This window comes from Sorex araneus, chromosome X (assembly GCF_027595985.1).
Source record: "Sorex araneus isolate mSorAra2 chromosome X, mSorAra2.pri, whole genome shotgun sequence".
In the NCBI taxonomy this organism is placed as follows: domain Eukaryota; kingdom Metazoa; phylum Chordata; class Mammalia; order Eulipotyphla; family Soricidae; genus Sorex; species Sorex araneus.
The window spans coordinates 58,895,938-58,917,150 of NC_073313.1; the positions used below are offsets into that span (position 1 = coordinate 58,895,938).

Consider the following 21,213-nt stretch of genomic DNA (forward strand, 5'->3'; position numbering starts at 1 on the left):
GTCCGGGGAAGGGGAGGAGACGGAGGAGGGGCGGGAGGCGGAGGAGGGGCGGGAGGCGGGGCCCGGAGGGGCGCCCCACCCCGTTCTCGCCTCACGCCTGGGCCCCGCCTCTTCCCTGGACCACAGAGACGAGGGACGACTCGGAGGGCTAGAGAGGCCTCCGCACCAGGCTCCGCCCCGCCCCACCCATCCTCTCCCACATTCCCAGACTCTCTCCCGAGGGTGAGGGGCGGGGCGGGAAGCGGCCGCGGGAGGAACGGCGGCGCAAGAGAAGGGGCGGAGCGTCCCGGCGCTTCCGGTTTCCGGCTTGGGGGGAAGGGGTGGGGCCGGAGCTGTGGTGGGAGAGTTTGTCGGTGTTCGCCGGGCGTGTGCGGAGGCTGTGGAAAAGTCGGTGAGCGCTGCCGGCGGGGTCTGTCGACAAGGAGCCGCGACGGCCCGCGGGGACCGACGGGGGGCGGGGCGGGATCCGGGCCGGGCCGTGGAGAGTCGGGAGGGCGGCCAGGTGCGTGGCGCGGAGGCGGCCACGGAAGCCCTTTGCGGGTGCGCCGAGCCAGAGCCGCATCCGAGGCTTCGGCGGGAGCCTGGGGAGCCCACAGGGACCTCGCCACCTCGGCTCGGGGGTCTTTCTTGCTGGACCAACGCCCCGGCGGACGGCGGCTCGGGCGTGCGGGGAGACCGCTCGCACTAGAACTTTCTGTGAGTGGGGAGGCGCTGGGTGATGACTCTAGCATGCGGTGGGTCCAGGCTCCCACCCTTAGGAGCCGTTTTTCGTGGGGGGGGGGGCAGGACGAGCTCTGAGCGAGCTGTTCTGTGCCCAGCGGAGGCTGGTAAAGACGCCGGCCGCGGGGTGGGCGCTGCCCTGCTTGGGGTGAAAGCGCCTCCCTTGGCCAGTGCCAGCTTCCGGCCCTTGACCCCGCCAAGGCTCTAGGGGTCGACCGAAGTGGGGTCTTTGGACCAGGGTTGAGGGGTGGAACACGGCCAGTGAGTCAAGTGCGCCCCAGACTGGGGGCCGGGGCCTGCTGGCTCCCCCAACTCCCACCCTGTGTGGCCCGCAGGAGACCCACCCACATCTCGGCGGAAACTCGGGGACAGGATGAGTCTTCAGTGGACCGCCGTGGCCACCTTCCTCTACGCAGAGGTTTTTGTGGTGCTGCTTCTCTGCATCCCCTTCATTTCCCCAAAAAGGTACGGGCTCTGGCGCGGGCGCGCAGTTGGTGGGCCCAGACACCAGGCCAGCTGTGAACAGGTCAAACCTGTCTGGGCTGGGGGTGGCAGGGGTGCAGAGGACGGCTGCCAGCCTTCCACACAGCCCTGCTTCACATCGGCTCTCCCGCCTCCCTTTGGGGCCCTAGTGGGCAGGGGGTGGCACCGCAGGCTCCTGTTGCCGACCTGGTGACTTCTGTCCTCCTAAGCCTTCTCTCCAGCATTGCGCAGTGGCCGCCTAAGCTTTACGCACTCTGTGGAGGATGAGGCCTGAGGCCCACTGATCGGACAGGAGTTCTTAACAATGAAGAGGAAATGAATTTTTAATGATACATCGGTCTGTTAACACTGATTTCAATTAGGACCTTTCAAATAAGGCTGCCGCTGCAGATACCCGAAAAAGTTTGATTGAGAAATGCAGCCCCTGGTGTGGCCCCTGGGAAACCCACGCTTCCTTCAGCGGGGTCTTCATGCCAGGAGGCCCCAACCCAGGGCCATCCACACCTCGCACTGTCCAGAGGCTGTGTGCCGCACCAGTGGCTCTGTGGGACCAGAAATTTGGAGGACTTTGTAGGCCAGCCTGGTTTCTACCGAAAGTAACAGGGGGAGAGAAAACAAAAGGAAAGGGGAGAGTGGCAGAATAAGAGAGTTAAGTTACTTAGCACTAAATGCAGATTCAAAACTTACTCAGGCCACCTTGACACTAACCAACTATTAAAAAAAATGCTGCTGTTGGACTTTGGGACTCGACTCTGATAATCAGGGATTCTCATTGATATTCTTGAGGTCTGGTAATGGTGTTGTGATTGCATCAACCACTTCTGCAGGCTTCCTTCTGTTAGCTGAATTGGGCCACAAAAAAAAATGGAGGAAATAAAGGGAAGCTTGGATCTGCGTCATAAATACCCAGGGTGCTGAGTGCTTCGATGAAGCCAGATCGGTCACATGAACAATTTAAACAACACATGTGGGGCAGAGAATTTTGAAATCTATCTAGGGGGATGAGAGGAGAAGCAGATTTTCCTTTTGAGACTCCCACTCAATAAGAATGGTTGGCTGCAAATTTCTGTACTTGAACATGCATTTTTTTTCTAAGTTGCTCCCAAACAGATGTCAGGTTGGAGATTTGTAAGCAGCTGAAGCTGAGTGTTCTGTGGGCTACTCAGCTGTTAGGAGAAGAGGACATAACAGGATCAGTGTTGGAGGACCTTTCTCCTGAGGGTTCTTTCTCTCAGCCCCTATCTGTTTTGTCTTCCTCTGGCAGGTGGCAGAAAGTCTTCAAATCCCGCCTGGTTGAGCTGGTCGTGACCTACGGCAATACCTTCTTTGTGGTTCTCATTGTTATCCTTGTCCTGCTGTTTATCGGTGAGTGCCCTGTGGCTGACGGCCTCACCCTTTACTCAGTCAGCTGCAAAGCCCAGAGCCGTGGCCTCTCAGGAGTCCCTGTCTTTCTTGAGGAGGAGGCTCTCTGCACCCCGAAGAGGGGTGCTGACTCAGCTGACAGGGCATTCCAGTTGCCTAGCAGCTTTAGGAGGGCCCGCTCGTGTTCTGGAGCATCTCCTCAGGTTGTGCCAGGACCGAGAGAAAGAGAAACAAGTCAGGCATGGTTTCCCTCGGGTCCCTTGGCAGCATCCCTCTGCTCTGTAATTGCCCAAAACAGGCCTGGAGCTGGGGACTGAGCAGCCAAGTCAGAAGCCTTCTTGGGCCAGAAACTACAGTGTCGTGTTATATTGGGGGACCATGAGGTCTCTGGAAGCATGTTTTGGGGGTCAAGCTCCAAACCTCCAAGCCTCTCCTTCCAGCCCTGAAATTGTAGAAACCTCACATTGAGGTGTGCACTGCCGGGGTTTGAAAGACAAACAGCTCCAGAACACACTTGGGAGTGGGCCAGGGGCCAGGGAGTGCCCTGTCTGGAGGTAAATGTTCTGTGACTTGCTGGTGTGATTGGAGAGCAGAGGAATTACTCAGGCTTGTGTGATGGCGGAAGGTCCTTTTTAAGATGTGCTAAGTGGATTCCTTGTGCCCTGCTTGGGCAGCAGTATTGGTTTGACTTGGCTGCAGGTCTTGATCGCATCTCTGAGCAAGATGTCTTTCAGGGACCTGCACAGCCCTGCCTGCTAGCTGCAGCATTAGACCTTTCTCCTTCCTGATGCCTCAGGGCCAGAAGGGATCTGTTCAGGCAGCACTCTCTCCAAACGGGCCAGATTTGGCCTATCCCTTCCCAGCCATGCCAATGAGTGTCAGCTGCCAACAGACATCACATTTCTGAAAATACTTGGCAAAGCCCAAGAGCTGAACATTGCCAATAGGGCTCTCTCCCTGAGTGGCCTTTGAGCCTAGAATGGGTAGAGAACAAGCGTGTTAACCCCTCAGCTTGAAAAGCGGGCTACAGAGTCTTGGAAATGAACGTGTGAGATTTTGTTTTGGAGCATGGGGTGGGGCAGGAAGAAGGTTGTTCCATTCGGGTGGGCTAGGGACGCGCTTTGCAGCACCATGGTTGACCATGGTGCAGTTCTTTTGGGGTCCAGAAATGTTTGGAAATGGAGAGACACCCAGCTGTGACAACTACATCTATGTTCCTGGTAAGAAGCACAACCTAAGTTATAATAAAACACGAACCCAGGGGCCAGAGAGATGGGTAAGGCGCTTCGCCTTGCTTCTGACCATGTGGTCTCCCCAGTGATGGCCAGGGGTCACTCCTGAGCCAGGAATAGACCCTGAGCACCACCCAGTATGCCCTAAATCTCCCCTCCCCTCGATATAAAGAGAATGACAAAAACTGAAATATGCATCTCAAAACAACAAATAGAGTTTAATAATTTTTTTCTGTGCTGAGCACAAAAAAAATTTATTATAGCTTCATTTCATTTTTATTTAATTTTTTGTGTTTTGGGTTGTACCCAGTGATGCTCAAGGTTACTGCTGGCTCTGTGCTCAGAAATCACTTCTGGCAGTGCTCAGGGAAGCTATATGGGATGCCAGGGATCGAACCTGGGTGGGCCACATGCAAGGCAAGCATCTTACTGTACTATCACTTCGTTCTGGTCCCTTCATGTAATTTTTAAATGATTTTTCAGAGAAGAGAGAAAAGCATAACCATGAAGGCTGCAGAGCCTTCAGTGAATACAAGGGAGCCTGTAGCCAGTATTAGTGGTGTGAAGGAACCAGTGTACTCAGGGCAGCCTGCGCAACCTCTGCCACCGCTCGGCAGGGCAGGGCACTGGAGAGGTCAGTACGCGCCCGTGACCTACCTGGACTCCAGGGACACAGTTTCTCAGCCTGCTTCTCAGTGTCCCTTCCCAGTCTGCCTTTGGCTGTGGAGAGAGCTGGTTCTGGGAGGTGGGGTTTCTGGATGCAGGTCACTTAGAAACACAGGTATCTTTATTTGGCTCCATTTTATTGGGGGACATGGTTTGGGCCACACCCAGCTGTGCTCAGGACCATGAGGGGTCAGGATTGAAACCTGAGTAGATTGCATATAATGCAGACCCCTTAACCCCTGTACTATCTCTGCCTGACCCCAAGAGATGTCTTTAGTCCCCCAAATAATACATCATTATTTCTTTATTCAGAAATTCTGTCTAGAAAGTGAAAGTCTTCCATAATCCACACCTCCTAGAGAACCTCCCTTAATGTTTTATAATGTCTGGTGGGAATGTTAAAATTTCTCTACTATTTTCAACTATTTTTTTCTTTTTTTTTTGTTTTGTTTTATGGGCCATAGACAGTAGTGTTCAGGAGTTCCCCTGCTGCCTCCCATCTCCCTGATGTTTGGGAGTCACTCCTGGTGTTGCTCATGGGATCCTGCTGTGCCAGGGATTGAACCTGGGCCTCAAATTCAAAGCATGCAGTCACTCAGCCAATTAAGCTAACTTTCTTGCCCACTGCCTGCTGTTTGGAATTGGATTTGGTTCACTTTGCATGCTGTTTTGGATTGTTCTTTTTCTGTCTGCCGAGTCTTAACTTTTTATGGTATTCTTACTCTCTTTTTTTCTGTTTTTGGTTTTTGGACCACACCCAGCAGTGCTCATTTACTCCTGACTCTGTTCAGGGCTCTCTCCTGGCAGGCTCTGGGTACCCTATGAGGTGCTCTGGATTGAACCCTGCTGCATGCAGTACAAGTACCCTCTTCTCCACTGTGTCCAGCACTCTCATTCTTTGTGAAGGTTGTGCAGTTGCCTGTTTTGATTATAGTGTCCTCTTAATTCCCTTTGTATAGGCTCCCTTGGATCAGCTCACACTCAGGCGATTACTACTGGAATACATCTATAGTGGTACTGTTGCTGAACAAGGTTTTCAGAGTTTTCAGAGTGTTTTATTTTTCTGTTTTTGTTTTAAGGGCACACCCAGCAGTGCTCAGGGGTTACTCCTGGCAGTTCTCAGGGGACCGTATGGAATGCCAGGGATAAAACCCAGTCGGCCACATGCAAGGCAACCTCCCTACCTACCCTTGTACTATCTCTCCAGCCCCCAAGAGTTTTCCATTTTCTATGTCTTAGTTTGACTCCTGAAACCAAAGTCCCATGATGGGGCGATTTCTGTAAGATTGTTATATTCTGTCAGTTCTGAAGGTGGGAGAGTCTCGGCTCGGGGTGCCAGCAGGAGCAGTGTCAGGGAGGCGGGCTGTGGGCTGGTTCGTAGACGTCTCTGCTCACTGTGTCCTCAGTGGACAAGGGGGTGCGGGAGCTCCCTGGGCTTTGATTTTACGAGGCCTCCACCCTCTTGACCTAGTCAGCCCCCACAGTCCCCCACCTCTGGTTGTCGGCATTGGGGTTTGGGGCATAGGAATAGTCAGCCTGGAACAAGTCAAGCTGTGACCTGTAACTTTGTTGGCATGTACTCTCCCTGGGATACAGATGTAACCCCAGGATCAGTGTAAATGCCAGGAGTGTGAGCCCAGAGATGAGAAGCAGACGAGGCTCCCTGGCTGATCTGGGGCGGGGAGAGTGAACCTTTTCCACAGAGCTTTTCATGACCCTCCTGAGTCAGTCCCCTGGGGTGGGGGTCAGGGACACGGCTGTAGGCGTGGGCTGGTTCGTGTTCTGAGTTAGAGATGAGTGTGTGGTGGCCTCTCAGGAACAGAGGCTACCTACTCACCTGACCAGTCATGGTGTGTCCCTCAGCACCCAGAACTGGCCCGGCCCTGGAAATACTGTGACACAGGTTCCTACTCTGAATTAGGGGTCTCGTTTGGGGGAGATGGACAGTTGGCATGCACTGAAGGTGACAAGGGACCAAGAGTGTCCCTTGTCAGGGGAGAGTGATTCCGCCATTGTGAGACTCTTGCCACAGTTCTGGCAAAACCTCCTTTTGTAATTGGGATCAAGCTGGCACCAGAGCTTGGACTGGGGACCTTGGAAGCTTCAGAATTCATCCCCTGGGTCTTGACTGCTGGGCACTTGTGGCCATTTAGCAGGCATTGCCATGCACAGGGCTTTCCTGGGCTGCCAGTGGGGTCCACAGAGTAAGACACAGCTTAGTGTGGGAGAGGGGAATGGCCCTTGTTGCTAGCAATGCCTCAGCTGCGGTCAGCCTCACGCCCTGGAGAGCCACATAGTTGGGGAAAGCTACTGTCCCCTCTCTTGGCAGCCTGAGTTAGACCAGGTGGGAGCTCAGCTTCTGTGTCTTTTGGTTGCAGATGCTGTTCGTGAGATTCGCAAGTATGACGATGTGACCGAGAAGGTGAACCTCCAGAACAACCCCGGGGCCATGGAGCATTTCCACATGAAGCTTTTCCGTGCCCAGAGGAATCTCTACATTGCTGGCTTTTCCCTGCTGCTGTCCTTGTGAGTGAGGGCTCAGCGCTGGGCAGGGACCCCCAGGCTAACTTAGAGCTTTGACACCTCAGTCTTTGGCCTTGAGCTGGCTGCCCTGTTGGAGATCAGGCAGCTACAGTAGCCCCCGAGGCCTCAGCTGTCAGCGGACCCCCAGAGGCAGTGTGACGACAGAGAGAGGACCCGTATTCTCCCTCCGCTCTGCATGCTACGTTCGTTCTTGAGATGAGAGTTGGTGTTGCCTTTGAGAAAGAAACAGTACAGAGGGCTGAGACCTACTTTCCCCAGGCCTCCTAGAAAGAGCTGGCAGAGTGTCTGTAAGGAGTGTCCTGCACTGAGCATACAGTTGTCCAAGAAAGGCCAGAAGGTGTCTGGGTGGGCACTACTACAAGGCCCTGCTTGCCGCTGCCTCCTGCTTACAGGGCTTCCGGTTCCTGAGTGTGCCAGGGCAGAGGGGCATGGAGCCTTGTCGTGGGGCACTCAAGTGGGAAGACTGTGGCCTCCCAGCTGCACTCAGCCTCTGGTCACCTGAACGACTTTCACTAGACATGCAAGTGACTTTGCATATGGGTTTCAGGTGTTCAGAAAACGTACCCGGGCATTTGGGGAACGTGGGGACTGTGCCACAACTACAGAGTGGCAGGTGGCACTTCATGGCGGTACACGGGGTCACTCTACCTCTGTAGGCAATGCTGACTTCAAACTTCCAGGAGTCAGGCCAGGACAAGGTAGGGGAATTGGTCTCGTGTCCTGGGTTCTGGGTGCTAAGGGCTCTTGACAAAGGCCGAGCTCGTGGCATGATGGTCGGAACGGGCAGCAGATCTGGAGCCTTGGGCCTCCAAAGCAGGATCTGGGTTTCACTGGCGGCCTCAGCCAGCTCCAAAGGCCCGAAGCAGCTTCTGAAGGAAGGCTTGTCCTGGGCTCCGGGAGTGGGGGACAGCAAGGCTGCGAGAAGAGTGGGCCTTGCGAGGGAGGCCAGGCTCATGCACATCCGCAGAGGGAGCTGCAAGGTCGGCTCCTGTCCTGCCTGGTGACAGTGGCCGTGAAGGACTTCTCCTTTGCCGGAGAGCAGCGTGAGAGCACGGTACCCTCCCAAGCCACGCGGGCTTGCGGGAAATGTCATCACGGCGCTAAGTTTGGTGGTGCCGTTGACAGGAGTTAAGAGTTGGTCACTGTGAAGTCAGTCAAGCCCACAGGGCAGGTAAAAATGGAGAGTGAGTTAGTGACCCGGACCCTTTCCCGGCTCATAACAGTTGCATCACCTCACAACTCACCTCTGTGCCATGCACCAGGTTAGATTTTTCCTTTGTTTTCCTAATACCTGCTCTGCTTTGACTTGCTTTGTGTACCCACCAGTGCATCTTAGTGATTTTCCCACGGGACTCACCCAGATCTGCATTTCCTCTTAATGGTCCCCTAGTGTTCAGCTCACAGGGTGTGGGCTGGTTTGCTTCTGACCTTTCCAGGCAAAGCCCCAGGCTACCCTGCTGTGCGCCATGTTCCTTTTGTTCTCTCTCCCTATTGTGGTTGGAAATGGGTTGTGGTGTCCTGGTCTCCTGGTGCTGCTGCAGCCAGGTGCTGGGGGCGGGGAGCTTCCAGCCAAGCCCCTGCGTACTAGTGGGAGGGACAAAGGCACCAATCCCTTGCCCTCCCCCTGCACCCCGCTGTCTTCATGTGCACCCTGTCGACTCTGTGGTTGAAGCGTTTCTCTGCAGAATGCACTGTCCTCTTGGCGTTTCCCACTCCTATGCAGTGAGCCAGTCCCTGGACTCCTGCTCCCGTCTGGATCTCCAGGAGCCTTCGTCCAGGCGCTGTGCGGATAAACTGTCAACTCAGCCTGCTATGTGCCAGCATGCGTGTAAGACCGAGAAAGCCATTAGCCCTTTGCTGGGTTGAGCGTCACTATGTATGAGAATGGTTTTGTGAGGGTCCCAGTCACTAATTTTAGCTCCACAAACATGAGCAGGCTGTTGTCCCAGAAGGGATAAGAAAACAAGGCTAGAGGGGCTGGAGTGATAGCACAGGGGGTAGGGCGTTTGCCTTGCACATGGCCGACCCGGGTTCGATTCCCAGCATGCCATATGGTCCCCTGAGCACCGCCAGGTGTAATTCCTAAGTGCAGAGCCAGGAGTAACCCCTGTGCATTGCTGGGTGTGACCCAAAAAGCCAAAAAAAGAGAATAAGGCTAGAAACGTAGTACGGGGTTGGGGCCCTCAGCTCAAATCCCAGGCACCGTCTCATTCCCAGAGCACTGCTGGCCCTGGCTCTGTGCTCAGGAGAACCCCTGGTGGTGCTCTGGGGATTAGAAGTGGTTCTTGGGATGTGAGCCAGGGTTGACTCCTGCTCCCGGCTAGTGGCAGCGTGGAGAGCACGGTGCCCACCTGAGCCTCACGGGCTTGTGGGAAACGCCATGACGATGCTTAGTTTAGTGTCGCTTTTGACTGGAGTTCAAGCTGCTTTCTGTGAAGTCAGCCACACCCACAGTGTGGGTAACAAAGGAAGATGAGTGCCCACTTGGTACCTGGACCCAGCTACAGGTACCAATTGGGTCTTTCCACAGTATTTTCCGTGCCATAAGGTTGTTTTTTGTTTGTTTCTTTTTTTTTTAAGTTCTGCTCTGCTTTGACTTGCCTTTTGTACCCACTAGTACATTGTAGCAATTTTTCCAAATGACTCACCCACGTCTCTCTGGTTCTTCCTGAGTTTGGATTTCCCCACCCCAGGGTTCTTTTTCTAAAGAAGGTAGAGCATTCGGGGAGAGACAGGCAGCTAGCGGGCCCTCACCACACTCCCTGGGGGCTAGAGCTGAGAGGTGCCCAGAGTGCCTTGGGACCTTGTCTGGTTTAGGTGGGTGTGGAGCAGAGGCGTGGCTTTGGCAAAGTGTCCAACACTTTCAGCTTCCGAGAAGGGCACAGCTGGAGGACTGGGTGGCCCCCTCTGGCCATTGTGTGCCTTTCCTGTGATTTCAGTGGTGGTGAGGGCTTGGGACTCCCTGTGTCAACGGGAGCAGCCTTAGAGGCAGGGGCCTTATGGGCCCAGGTCTGTGGCACCTCGATTCAGCTCTTGTGTCGGTGTGAACTGTGGGTGCTGAAAGCAGCTCGCCTGCCCCTCAGGAGTCTGCAGAGCGCCTTGATGTCTTTTCTGACTGGTTGTTACCAGGCTCTTGGTGGGAAGTTGAGGGGGGCCTACCTGGGAGCTCAGCTCCGCACCCCTATTGCTTTTGTGCCTTGTCCTCGGCACTCTTGGCTGCACCCCACCGTGCTCACTTAAAGTCCCTGCGAGTGGCTGAGGAGTCCAGCTGAAGTCACCTGGAGGAAGACAAGGCTTTGACTAAACAGAAGCGAATTCTCCGAGACGCCATCAACCACAGTGACAGTGCACTTGGGCCACCTCCCTTCGCAGGCTTGACCACACCCACCGGCATCTCCTGTTTCCATTCTGTGTGCCAGGCACATGTTCACTTTGGTTCATGTAGCCTCGCAAGAGAGAAAGGTTCCAGTGCTGAGGCTTCAGCTCTGCGCTTTCTCCAGAGATGTCTCACGCTACAGGCCACCTCTGGCCACAGCGGGGGAGCTTGTGATTTTGCCTGACTGTCGTGGGCTAAGTGGGCCACCTCTAGCATTCTCTGTCAGTGACCACGGAGCTTGGCCCCCGATTTTCTGGTTTGGTGAGCAGTGGGGAAACCCACTCTGTGCCTCTGCCCCCTGCTTTAGTTGCTCTGGGTTCTTTGGGCCCCCGATTGTGTCCAAAGTGTCCCGTCTCCCTCTGTCTTCATGCTGCATGTGTATCACAGATGGGTCCTGGCTCTGTCCCTGAGCCCCTGAAGGACCCAACTAAATTTGGACCAGGTGGCCTGAGCAGTGGGAAGGAAGTGGGATGGACAACCTCAGAATTTGTCCCCGAGCGCCATGTGGTAGAGTGCTGGGTGAGTATTTCTAGCAGCTGTGCACATGTTTCAAGTTGTGGTGAGTGTTGGGCAACGGTGTTTGCTGGGGAGTTGGGGAGTGGGACTGGAAGGTGTGAGAGCAGAGACCACGCCAGGTGAGGTCAGGGAAGTGAAATGCTGATAGCAGCCAGCCCCAGGCTACAGTAGCAAGGGGAGTGGGGTCTGGAGAAGTGCTGGGGTGCAGGGCGCAGGCCCCACTGGCGGAGGGGAGGGGAGGCAGGAGCTAGTTGGGAGCTGATCTGATGTGGTTGCAGCACTGCTGTGGTCACCTGCAGCAGGGACTGTGGTGGGCCGGAAGGAGGCTGGTGGGACTGTTCTCCAGAGAGGCGCCTGAGCTTAAAGAGTGCCTTTTCCTGCCCCAGACTTGCGTTTCTTCCCCTTTGTGGGCTGTGCCCTTTGTTCTAGTCCCTCCCGACCTGCCTCCCCTTGGCAAGGAGTTCATGCATTGTGGTTAGGAGCCCAGGTTAGGGTCCGCAGAGCGGCAACTCTAGCGTGGGGGTGGCCTCACCAGGAAGTGCAGCACCAGTCTGATTGCCCTGTCTGTCAGGGTCCAGGTGAGCTGTGTTCCGTCCGCTCCTGGCGTCTGCTGCGCTGCACTTCTGCCTCCATCTGCCTCCTGAGCTGTCTTTCCCCTCATTCTAGACAACTTTCCCTCCTCCCCCCCCCGTGCTGTCATTTCCACTAGACTTCCTGTTCCCAGCCTCGCTCCCCAGCCTGTGCTGCCCACCTGTCCCATGACCTCGGACCTGGGGCACCCATTTCATTCCCACTTGTGGGGCCTGAAGGTCCAGCTCTTCCTGTCGCCCTTCTCCCGGGCCTTGACCTTGGCTTCACTGTGGTGACTGAGCCTTTTGGGTCCCTTCCCGCAGCCTGTCTGAGACTGCTTAGAAGCCCCCACTCACGGCCCTTGCTGCCCTCGGAGTGCCCTGTCAGCTTGCGAGGTATGGTGCAGGAACCTGGGCTCATGCCCAGTAGGCCAGTGGGCTCTGCCAAGGGCTGGCCTAAAGGGACAGACAGCTTGAGGCCCAGGTCCAGGCTGAACTGGTGGCACTGCCACTCGAGCTCTCCTGAGTTACGGCAACAAGAAGCCGATCCAGGTGCTTCTGACCCTGGAGTCCCTGTGGCCCTCTCTGTCAGAGTACAGGCAGGGGCAGACTGTGAGGTCTGCTGCTTCCTCATCCGTTTCCTGGGCGCCCTCCTCACCCCCCTCTGGAGTGACCTGAAGTGCACTCTGCGGCTGACCTGCCGGCTGAGTTGCACACCTTGTTTCCTCAACCCTCCCTAAAACACCACTCATTCGAGGCCACCACTGAACTTCCAGTCACCCACCTGAGTCCCTGGATTCTAGAAGGCCTGAAATCGGGTTGTGGAGATTGCTGGGTTTCTGCCGCCCCCACTCGACCATCTGGCATGGCCGCAGACAGGCCTTCCCTCCGCGCCACCTAGGGAAAGACCGGCGACGCGACAACTGGAAACCTCGGCTTATTGCCGCTGGCTCTGCTCATAGTTGGTGCCGTGGGGCTCCGGGGGCTTGCACTTGACGGGGAGACGTGCCCAAGCCACCATGAACCAGGGTCCAGCCTGGCCTTGGGCCCCAGGCCTGTTACGCCTTCAGACTCTCATGCACGGAGCACAGTGACGACACAGCTCTCATGGGCTGCATGTGGGAGGAGATTTACTTCGCGTCGCACCAGTGTGCCTGGTACATGAGAGTGGGTAATGAGCCGCAGCTGTTGGCATCACCCTGACTACCAACAGAGAGCTGAGGGCATTTTCCTACTCTGGTGCTAGTGTCTGTGCTGGTCCTGCAACTGCCCTCAGGGGTTCACATCTGGACTGTGCTGGGTAGAGTGCAAAGGAGAGAGAGACAGAGGGTACCCGGTTGGGACGGAGAGTCACAAGGGTCTGCGGAGATCTAGTGGAGTGTGCAGGAGCTTCTGGCTTAGTCGAAAATGCCAGCGTAGAGGCTGGAGCTATAGTAAAATGGGGGAGGGGGAGTGCATTTGCCTTGCAAACCCTTGACCCAGGTTTGAGTCCCAGCATCCCATATGGTCCCCAGAGCACTGCCAGGAGTAATTCCTGAGTGCAGAGTCAGGAGTAACTCCTTCCTGAGCATCACCAGGTGTGACCCAAAAAGCAAAAAAAAAAAGGGGGGGGGGAAGAAAAGAAAATGCCAGCGTAGGGGCTAGAGAGCTATTACAATAGGTAAGGTGCTTGCTGGGTACACGCCTGACTGGACTTAGTCCCTCGAGCACCGCCAGGGGTAACAAAAATGCAAACAGAAAAGAGCCAAATGTCCTGAACATCAAGTGCCTCTCCCACACCTCCAGCTCTCTTCTGACTGGATGATTTGGCAGCAGATCACGGCTCACTATGTTCATGGGTAAAATAAAATAAGGACACAAGACACACGTGTACATCACAGTGCTGGGGGTCCAACCCAGCACCTCAGGCCAGGCAGGTGCACCGCCACTGAGCCTGGGGAGGAGACGCCCCTGAAAGGTCTTACGCATGTGCTGTGTGTGTTACCTCCGAGACCCTGCCCGCCCTTCCTGAATGCCATCTGGCCGTCAGGTGCCACTCCTGGGACCTTGCAGCTTGCTGGGTTGGTTGTGCTTCAGTCCATGACCATGTGAGGGTGATCATGCAGCAGGGCCACAGTTGCGGCCCTAGTCATTGGATCCGTCTGCGGCTGCCACATCTTCCTAAGCATGGGATCAGGACAGTGCAGCCAATGGCTCTTTTGCCCAGCTGCGAAGAGTCCCTCTCAGTGGCTAGGTGGTTTTTGTTAGTTTGGGTGCCACACCCAGCGATGCGCAGGAATTAGTCCTGGCAGTGCTGGGGGTCTGTGTGGGATGCCAGGGATCGGACCCCATGCAAGGCCAATGCTGTACCCACTGTACTCGTGTTCTGGCCCCGTGAATGACTAGTTAGAAGAAGTTGGTGTGAGAGTACGTGGGGCAGGTCACTTGCCTTACACCCCAGTTTGAATCCCTGACACCATTTATGGTCCCCCTGAGCACCACAAGGGCTCATTCCAGAGCAGAGTCACGAGTATGTCTCTAAGCACTGTTGGGTGTGGCCCAACCTCCCCTCCCTCCGCCCCTCTGCAAGAAAAGTCGTCTGGATACGAGCTCAGTACTGGCCCCAAGCACAGGCCCTGCCCTTGGTCTCTGCACTTGGCCGGAGATGTGCGGGCCGAGTGGCCCGGGACTGCCCATCCCTGTGTCTGATGAAGGCATCGCTCTCGTCTTTGCCTGCCTCGGTGTTTTCCTAGCACTGGGCTCTTGAGGATGAGCTCCAGGGGCGTCCTTTTCGCTCCTGTTGGGCTTTGCCTGGCCTGCGGCCCTTCGGTGCTCTGTTTCTCTTGGCCATTTGCCCCTGAGGCAGCCCTCCTGGAGAGCCAACAGGTGGCGCTGTGGCACCAGCTTCTCACTTGTCCAGCACAAGTGAAGAAAGGGCAGTTGCCTGTCTGGGGTGGTGTCCTGAGTTACCCAGCTCACCTGGGGGCTCCTATGGACCTGGCCCCCCTTCCCGCTCTTCTGCCGGGTCCACCTCTTCACCCGCAGGAAGAGACCGTGTTGGTGTGGAGCATGTGCCCATCCACGTCTTCTCCTGTGGCTGGCCTGTTGCTCTCGTCCACACAGATTTTGTTTCTCCTGCCTTCTCTTGTTTGCTCAACCTTTGCGAGAGTGAGGGAGCCAAGTTGAATTCAGGGGCTGTTGTCTGCCAAGGACGCGTGCGCGCGCCCTGAAGGTGGCTGCCTTTCCGTTGCACCCGCACTGTCGGTCAGCCCTGGGTCTTCAGGAACCCCACCGATGCCTGGCTTCTCCCCTCAGAGAGAAGGTCTTGTAGAGCCCTGGAAACTCAGCCCCTGGGGTGGCCTGCCCTCGGAGGCGAGGCCCCCATGATGCCTCAGCTGGTGAATGCCCTCAGCGAAAGGGCCCCTTGGGGGCTGTGGGCAGGCAGAGCCCACATGGGGTGTAGAGTCTGGTTAGGGACATGGAGGACAGGTTTGTGAATTGGAGGGGGTGCGAGGGTGAGCAGCAGTGAGGCCACAGGGATGAGGGGCGCTGTGGGGGCCCCCTGCAGACTTGGCCAGGGCACCAGGCTCTGCCCAGGCTTGGTGACTTGTGTTTTCCTGTGTGCTTTGGCTACCACCACAATCACGAGCCTGGCTGGCTCATCAGCATGGGTCTGACGTCGTGCTGTCCCCCTCACCTCACCGAGGGGCGTGGCCTGTGTAGTCAGACAGGCTGAAACCGTGCAGTACAGCGCGGGGGGGGGGGAGTGGGGGGTGGGGCAGTGATGAGGTGGGCTCACCCGTGCATGGGAGGAGCCGGCTGCGGCCACCTGGGGGGCGTGTGGCAAGCCAGGAGTATGTCCGGAACGGCAAGTTCCTAGTGTGACCAGAGTAGTGCCATGTGTCAGCGAGGGGAGAAGGACCTCGGAGGGACCACAGTGGGGGGAGGTGGTCAGAGAGTCTTCGAGAAAGGTCACTTAGGAACTGCTCACAATCTGGGAAGAGCCGGCCACCCAGTTCCCATGGAGGGGCTGGGGAGCCAAGTACACACCCAGAGTCCCCCAAAGGGGGCTGCTCGGCCTGAGGACCCCATGGCATTCCATGCAGTGGGCGCTCATGGCCCTGGCCTCTCAAGAGGGAGGGAGGTGGAGACTGGGGGCAGAGCAGAGCACCTGAGGCCGAATCAGGAATGTTTACAGGAACAGGCCTATTGAGACCGCAGGGGACGTGGTTGGGGCAGGCTGGGCCCCTCTGGGTTGAGGGTGTGACTGGCTGAGAGCCCTTGGTTGCCAGAAGCCTCCCCGGACAGGGAGGCTGTTTGCTGCTCCCAGGGAAGGCAGGGCGGGGTGGGGAGGGTGCTGAGACTGTGTCCGCTGCCACTATCCCCTTCCCAGGTCACTCGCTGCTGCTGGAGTCCCGCCTGTGGCAGCCGCCTGCCTACTGGGGGCGGTCCCCCAGGAGCTGGCCAGCTAGGGCCACCAGGTGGCACCCATGCCCCCCCACCCAGTTTCCAGCTGGAGGAGCAGTGATCCTAGGGGTCCTTGGAGCCACCCTGCCCCATGCCACACCATGCTCTTAGGGAGAAGCGCATGCAGACTTGCCTTTCCCGCTGGGAGGCCCTCGGCGACTTCCTCCAGCCAGGCCTGTGGGCCTGCGGCAGTTGGGCGTGTGGCAGCTCCGAAAGCTCCCTCCACATCCAGGGCTGCCACCCAGTGGGGGGCAGGCTGGTGGGCAGTAGGGGCTGAAACAGGGAAACCTGAGCCCTGGGCCACGAGGTCCCAGCTGCTAATTTTAGAGACCACATGTCATTGGAAACTCACTCTTCCTGCCAGGAACCAACGACCTGGCGCTCCGCATACGGTCAGGGGCCCCTGAGCTGCTCCCCAAACCAGGAAGCCCCTGTGAACCCACTCCCTTGGGGTGATCACTTCCAGTAGGGATCTGCCAGGGCCCAGGTCGGGGAGCACACCCACCCGACCTCTTCCCCAGCACCCATGGGGTACCCCCCAAGTGTCCCAGCACCAGATCTGACAAGGAGCCCCCCTAACAGGCTACCCGGCCTGGAGCTGCAGCCACTCTGTCCCCTCACAACAGGCACCTGTCATAGGGATGCCGAGGGTAGCGCCTTTTCCCCCTTGGCCGCCTCAGGCTGAGCCAGCCTGGGCCGCGGTCCCAGGCGTGCGGGATCGGTGGGCGGGCGCCCCATTTTGATGGTTTAACTGAGCTGGAGGGAGTCCTTCCTTCCTTCCTCTCTGCCAGACACCATCGCTCTGCCAGGCCAATAGCGCCTGCCGGGAACTAGAGCAGTGCGTGCCCTGAACTGCCACCCGTGTGTTCATCATGGCTGCTGCGGATGGCATGAGCTGAGCGCTGTGCCTTCTGTCCCAGCCCCAGAGATGGCCGTGTGGCAATGTACCTAACAGACGTGTTCTGGCGGCTGCCTGTAGGAACATGTTTGGAGAGGGGGGTGGGGACTCTTGGCAATTCCAGCTTGTTCTCTCACTTGGGAGCGGGGCCTTGGGTTCCCAGAGATGGGGTGGCAGTACAGTCACGGTGCTCTCGCCCTTTTGACCTTGAGGAGCGGTTGCAGTCTGCTGGGCCCAGGTTCCCCTCTCTGGGCGAGAGAGCAGCCCGAGTGTTCGGCCCATGAGTAGACCCAGGCAGCAGCGTCCTCACTCCCTGGGCCCAGCTCTGAGCAACGTTCCTCCTCGGAGTGGGAAGACAGTTCCCTCCCAGCCCCACCTTTCCCCTTGTGCCAGATCCAGGCGGGCGGCCTCACACTTGGCCACCCGGGCAATCCAGGAGGGCAGGTCTGGGCTGGAGGCAGACGTGGGAGAGTGACTGAGAGCAAGCACGCGCCAACCCTTTTCCTCCCTCTTTTGCTCACTTCGCCCTTTTCTCTGTAAACAACCTCAGCCTGCTTCGGCGCGTGGTGACACTCATCTCCCAGCAGGCCACGCTGTTGGCCTCCAACGAAGCATTTAAGAAACAGGCGGAGAGTGCTAGCGAGGCGGCCAAGAAGTACATGGAGGAGAACGACGAGCTGAAAAAGGTGTGTGCTGTGCCACCTGCCTGCTCCCGCATGGGCTGGAAAGCTGGAGTGCATGGGGGCAAAGAGCACATCAGGGACCAGTGCCCTCTGGTTCCCGAGGACTTGAGGGGAAGGGGCACCTCTCTCTGCTGCCCCCAGGCTAGACTTTGGATACGAGCAGCTTCCCCAGTGAGCCAAGGTTCTTGGCATGGGGGGGCAAGGCGGGATGGGGCAGTGGCTGGACCTAGAAGGCAGGTCAGGAGGTGAGCCCCACTGGGCAGAAAGGACAGGGCCCTTTCTGAGTGACGGGCCCTGGGAAGAGGAAAGGAAAGAAAAGCGTTTGGTCAGTGGGGCATGACTGGCAGTCAGCAAATGACAGCCTTGAGTCACCGATGGCTGCTGACATGCGTGGAGGGGCTGGGCCTCCTTATGGGCTGGGATTGAGCAGCAGCCCAGCACCCCTTGGGGAACCCTAGCCCCTCCGTTCAGGCGTCTATTCTCGCCCTCTTCCCAGGCGATTGGTGCCGACGGAGGGAAGCTGGACGGCAAGGACAGCCTGGGGAACGTACAGGAGGAGAACCGGACCCTGAAGGCCGACGTGAAGAAGCTGAAGGAGGAGCTGGCTGTCAGCAAGCAGAGTGAGTCTCTGGATGTGCGGGCAGCAGCCCAGAGCCCCGGGACTCCCTGCCCAGCCCTGCAAGGGGCGTAGTGCTCAAGGTATAGACAAGAGAACTCAGGCGGCGGACGCAGCTGGCAGAGGTGTTTACGAAACCCCGCCCACCGGGGTCCGTGTTTCTTCCCAGAGGCACAGCCCTGCCTCCTGCTTGCCCTCCCCCACCCACTCAGCTTTGTCCTCAGCTGCTGAGGCTGCTGGGAGCCTGAGTGTGGCCGGTTCCCATCAGCTTGGCTGGCCAGCCCGCCCCACTTCGAGGCGACATCTTCCCACGCTCGGGCCTGGGGCCTGTCTCCAGCAAGTAGGTCGCCCTCAAGCCTGTGCTCTCTGGCTTTGTTCCCCCAGAGCTGGAGAAAGCCGAGAACGAGGCTCTGGCCATGCGCAAGCAATCCCAGGGCCTGACCAAAGAGTACGACCGCCTGCTGAAAGAGCACGCCCGGCTACAGGTCAGCACCCCCGCCTCGGAGAAGTGCCCGTGGGAGGCGGGGAGGCAGGCGCACCCGTTGGGAAGAGCCTGGATGGGGGGCCTGGGGTGGGCGGAGGTGCAGCTTGAGTGCTGAGAGGCTGAGAGCCAGCCGGGTCCCAATAGGGCTGTTCTGGGCAGGCCTTGGGGTATTGGTCCCAGGTGGAGAGCTCAAGGGGGAAAACCCCTGGTAACTTGGCGCTCTGCGGTTTCTGTCCCTGCAGGCGGTGGTTGATGGGCCCACCGACAAGAAGGAGGAGTGAGGCCTGGCGCCTCCTGTGCGCGGGGCTCTCCACTGCTCGTGCTGCCTTCAGGCTCAGCGCCCCCCCTTTCTTGCATGCTCCAGCTCAGAGCCCCCGGCTCCTTCTCTCGGCACTGGTGAGAGGGTATGAAGAGGCAGCTGAGTGTGCATCTTGCGGTCAATAAAGGATCTGTTCTCCGTTTGGGGGACGGAGTGTGTGTAGACTGAGGCTGTGCAGAGTAGTGCTCCCCGACAAATCCTTATGTCGGAGCTGGGTGGGTGGGTGGGTAGTTCGCTTTCTGCTGCTTCCAGCCCTGTGACTCCCTGCCCCCTGCTCGCTCTCTGGGGTAGGTCCTGTTCATCTCCTTGGGGCTTGGCACTTGGGGGAGATGTAGGAAGCCAGTAGGGCTACCAGGTGGCTGAGAGGCCTGTCTACTTGGGCCTGTCATCCTGTTGGGGACAGAGAAGGTGGCCGCGTGCCACCGTCACTCCCTGCCCCACCTCCTCGTGAAGATTTGCAGGATGACCTCTGACTAATGCCAGCTGTCAGGGAAAACTTGCCCTTGGCAGTGACCTGCGGCCAGCCGTGGGCAGTGCGTGGCAGTGGAAAGGGGTTCTGGATGGGGTAGGGCCCACGCTGGTTCCGTCCTGCCCCCCAGAACTGGTGGTGGCTCCCTGGGGTTCCCCATTGACTTCAGCTGGCAACTTCCCTCAGCAGGACTGAGTCCTCACAACTGGCCTGTCCCAGATCTGACCTGCCACCTGCCACATACATCCTAACCCATAAGGGCCAGAGGGCGGGGTGGGGGCGCGTTCCCAAAGATTCAGGACTCTTGAAGTTGGTGCTGACGGCCAGTGGGGCGGCTCCCGCTCCACTCCTGCCTGCCCTGGCCAGGACACCAGCGCTCTTCTCCAGTGTCCCTCGGCTGTCACAAGGAGTGTCGCCCCTTCCTGGCCAGTCGGGGGTGGTGTCCGAGGGGAGGGCCTGGTGCCACCCTCTTGGTGCCCTGCCAGGGCTGCAGGCTCGTGCCACTTCTCCAGGAAGTGTCCCTGGCTCCTTGGCCTCCCCGGGCTCCTGAGGCAAAGTCCACGCACACAGCGAGCCTGCTTCCCTGACTTGCTCCAGGAATGCCCCATCCACTGAGTGGAGGGCTCCCCGCTCCCAGGACAAGTTCATGAGCAGGCGGCAGAGATGGGGGTTGGGATGGTCATGGTTTGACGGCAGCGCCAGGCTGGGGATTGCTGGGAGGCAGCCAGTTGCCCACAGTCTTGGATGCAGAGTCAGGGCTTCCAGGACCCCAGAGTGGGTCTGTGCAGTTGGGGAGGGCTGTGCTCTGTGGGGACCCTACACCCTACCCGGCTGCTCACTGGCCAAGAGCCAAGGGCCAGTCCCCAAATCATCCCTACCCCGGCGCTGCGGGAGCACTCCTGGATCTGAGATAGCTGCTTGGGGATGGGTGATAAGGCGCACCTCAGGGCATCATGCGCCACATGACCTGCAGCTGCCCCCACTCTGCACCTACTGTCTGGGGGTGCTGGTTTCCTAGGGAATCACACCATGGGTCCTTTGTGACCACATCGGTGACATGTGGCTTCAAGCTGAATCTGTGGCCTTTCCTCCTGTGTGGACTCATAAGAGGTTGGGGGTGCCAGGACCCCTCTTTCTTCACTTCGGCAAGCCACCCTCCCTCCACCTCTCTCTGGGCCACTGACCTGGTCCCCAAACCCAGGATCCTCTCCTGTCCCACCGGCTCTGTGTTTGCCAGCTGAGTGTCACCTGAGCCCTGCCTGTTCTCACCCCTCCCTGGGAGCCAGAGCCCAGAGCAGCCAGGGCCCTTGCAGACTTGGGGTCTGCCTGCCACTCCATGTCCCCTCCACCCCGCACCTCTGTCCCGGTGCAGCTGCCTACCCCCGGCTTCCCATGCGGCCTCCGTGGGCTCTGGGGCCCCCTGCTCCTGTGCTCTGCACCTGGGAAGGCCACTTCTCACATGAGCAACTGAGCCTGAGGCGGGTACAGAGTGTGGGACCTCTTCCCTCCCCGCCACCCCCAGCCCTGCCTTCCTGCTCAGTGCCCCTTGGAAGCAGAGGCCAGGAGGCGGCTTTGGAAAATGACATGTTTTTATTGCTATGTTTGCAGCGGCTTTTCGGCACAGTAAGAATGCACCCTCCCACCCCACCCCGCCCCACCCTCCCCCAGTCCCACCCCCCAGCCCAGGTCCAGGCACGGGGGTTGGGTGGCCTCTCTCACTTCTGCGCTTGGGATTGGAGGTGACATGATGTGGGTTAGTTAAAGCTGCTACATGAGAGCCTTGGGGCGTGCCAAGTGCATCAGCTTGAAGCTAGCAGAGGGAGCCCTGCG

General features: G+C 58.1%; 1 protein-coding gene across 2 annotated transcripts; it reads left to right on the plus strand.

The window, feature by feature from the left end:
* Nucleotides 1-265: 265 nt before the first annotated feature.
* On the plus strand, nt 266-19,078 carry BCAP31 (B cell receptor associated protein 31). 2 transcript variants are annotated; one of them, XM_055123360.1, is made up of 8 exons: nt 266-391; nt 1,056-1,185; nt 2,468-2,568; nt 6,842-6,989; nt 17,363-17,498; nt 17,992-18,115; nt 18,496-18,596; nt 18,838-19,078. In XM_055123360.1, exons 2-8 carry the CDS (start codon nt 1,094-1,096, stop codon nt 18,874-18,876), a joined length of 741 nt encoding a protein of 246 aa, XP_054979335.1. In that variant the 5' UTR covers nt 266-391; nt 1,056-1,093; the 3' UTR covers nt 18,877-19,078. The 2 variants fall into 2 exon arrangements, with proteins under 2 accessions (XP_054979335.1, XP_054979336.1); XM_055123361.1 differs by having other exon boundaries at nt 331-387.
* Nucleotides 19,079-21,213: the final 2,135 nt, after the last annotated feature.